Here is a 2,792-nt window from a genome sequence, read left to right as displayed (position 1 = left end):
CTAACCGGCCATCCCTATACAGGGACCCGAACCCATGGCCTTGGTGTTATCAGCACCACACTCTCCCAAGTGAGCTAACCGGCCATCCCTATACAGGGACCCGAACCCATGGCCTTGGTGTTATCAGCACCACACTCTCCCAAGTGAGCCATGGGCTGGCCCTACTAAATTTCATTTCTTCTCAAGTATGGCAATGACTAATACCACAACCCTAAGTTTAACTTCTCAAATCACTTTCACATATGGGATTTCACACAAAAACAACATTTTAGAGTTGACAAGGCAGATATCATTATCTTGATAGACAAGGAACTAAGGCCCAGAAATATTAAAAATTCACGTGAGTAGCAATACTCAAATCTCCCAACTCCAAGCCAGCACTTTGTCTATAACATCACTGTCTTGCCTTCATGTTTGGTTACTCTAGAATCAATTTGACAAATTCAAATCTAAACAAAAAATCTAAAAGGGGACACGAGGTTTCTTAGTAGGACATAATAAGATTGAATAAACTCAATCTCATTAGCATAAAGAGCTTCTGTTCATCAAAAGCCACTATTTAGGAGAGTGAAAAGGCAAAACACAGAGTAGAAGATATTTACAATACCTACATCCTATCAAGGACATATATCCAGAAACCACAAAGAACTACTACAAATTAATAAAAAAGACTCACAATCCAACATAAAAAATGGACAAAGGACTGAACAGGACCATCACAAAAGAAGATATTCAAATGGCCAATAAGCAGATGAAAATGTGCTTAACGTCATTAGTCATCAGGGGAAACCAAATTAAAACCATAATGATGCCACAACAAAATCTTTGGGAGAAAAATACATATATAAAACCATAATGAGATACTATGACTCCCAACCAAAATGGCTAAAATTAAAAGGACTGATACTGCCAAGTGTTGGTGAGGATACGGAACAACTAAAACTCTCAGTAGAAATGTAAATTAGTACAACCACTTTGAAAAACTATTTGACTGTATCTATTAATGCTAAATATATGTATTCTTTATAAGTATTGTCTAACTCAGCAATTCCACTCCTGGAATTCCACACAAGAGAAAGAGTATGTATGTCCACCAAAAATGTAGAATTGTACACTGAATGTACAAGAATATCCATCAATGGAAGAATATTTGAAAATTGAGTGGCTTATTCATGTAATAAAATAAAACACAACAATGAAAAAGAATAAATTACTACTAAATGCAACGACATAAATGAATCTGATAGATATAATGTTGGGCAAAAGAAGATAGACACAAAATAGTACAAATGTTTGATTTTATGTATATGAAGTTCAAAAACAGGCTAAACTAATCTATGGTGATAGAGTTACAATAGTGGTTGCCTTTTGGGGTTATCTATTTGGAGGGGCCACAAGGAAGCCTGATGGGATGCTGGAAACATTCTATATCTTAACCTAAGTGATAAGTACACGGGTGTATACATATATAAGAAAAAGTAATCAAGATATATATTTGAGATTTGTGTGCTTTACCATAAATAATGTAAGTTAGATCTTAAACAAAAGTGAGAAAAACAGAATTTGGAATCTTACCTTTGATGTGGTACAAGCACATTGTTAATTCCTCCAAGTTTTGCATTTATCTTCAGGCAAAGGTTGGAAAGGGTTTGGGGTGATGTCTTCACTACATTTTTTACCTGGACACACTGTGTGGCCATACCTAGAAGGGTATCTCCAACACGTTTCACCTCAGCTACAAAAATAAGTTAATTAATTAATGTTTAAATAATCTCTTAATTACTAAGAGTTTAAAAAAAGAAAACATTAACTTTAGAGAACACCTACTATGTACTGTATACTGTGCTAGATGTTTTTCATGTGTCGGTCCTGTCATGTGCTAAACCCCAAGGCAACTTTTTCCCCTGTTGGATAGGCTCTCCCCCCTCTCCTTTTCTCCCCTCCTGCAGGCCTTGAAGCCAGCCTGCTTTCTCTATTCTTTGGAGCTGCCTGCCACTACTTGCGCAGTCCCTTAAGGTTCTTCTTTGCACATGACTGGTCTGGCCAAGGAATCAACCTGCTCAGCTCCTCCCTCTCAGTACATGCCCCAGCTCTTTGAATTAAAAAAAGTTTTTCCTTTCTTTCTCTCTAAACACTAGAGATAAACAGAAGGTAACAAAAGAAGCAAATAGAGACGGTTGAAGATATAAAGCTTAAATGGCTGGCTTGTAGTTCCTACATCGTTTACTTAGATGATAGCCAAAAGAACTTTGTATCATTCTTCTTTGAATAGATACAAACTATGCAGATCCTCTTCTAGAAGTGGCAGGCGCCCCAACCCTGATATTCCAAAGTGCTTTTCACCAAACATTCCAGTTCTCCCAGCTTCCGGGACTATGGATGGATTATACTGTATTTCCTGTCCCCATATTCACTGCCTCCACACAGGTTGAGTAAGGCCATGTGTCTAGTTGTGGCCAAAAAGTTGCAGAGAGAAAAGAGAGTACAGGGCCAGCAACATTCCAAATAGTGGCTGCTCTGCCAAGCTATGTCCTGGAGGGGAGATGACATGATGACACAGAGCAGAGGCCCGCAGTCTACCCTCAGTGGACACAAAACAGGAGCAGGGCCGAGCCCGTGGCGCACTCGGGAGAGTGTGGCACTGGGAGCGCAGCAGCGCTCCCGCAGTCTACCCTCAGTGGACACAAAACAGGAGCAGGGCCGAGCCCGTGGCGCACTCGGGAGAGTGTGGCGCTGGGAGCGCAGCAGCGCTCCCGCTGCGGGTTCGGATCCTATATAGGGATGACCGGTGC

At 40.3% G+C, this 2,792-nt stretch overlaps 1 protein-coding gene across 1 annotated transcript in view; it reads right to left on the bottom strand.

Moving 5' to 3' along the window:
* AGO4 (argonaute RISC catalytic component 4) overlaps window positions 1–2,792 on the bottom strand; it is a 32,454-nt gene that overhangs the window by 16,182 nt on the left and 13,480 nt on the right. The window contains exon 12 of the mRNA XM_008585461.1: window positions 1,576–1,735. Within this exon, the coding sequence (XP_008583683.1) occupies window positions 1,576–1,735 (160 nt within the window). The remainder of the gene's footprint in view (window positions 1–1,575; window positions 1,736–2,792) is intronic.

Source organism: Galeopterus variegatus, unplaced genomic scaffold (genome assembly GCF_000696425.1).
Source record: "Galeopterus variegatus unplaced genomic scaffold, G_variegatus-3.0.2 Scaffold106, whole genome shotgun sequence".
NCBI classification, from domain to species: domain Eukaryota; kingdom Metazoa; phylum Chordata; class Mammalia; order Dermoptera; family Cynocephalidae; genus Galeopterus; species Galeopterus variegatus.
The sequence above is the reverse complement of the archived record's forward strand: the minus strand, read 5'-3'. Positions and strand labels throughout refer to the sequence as shown.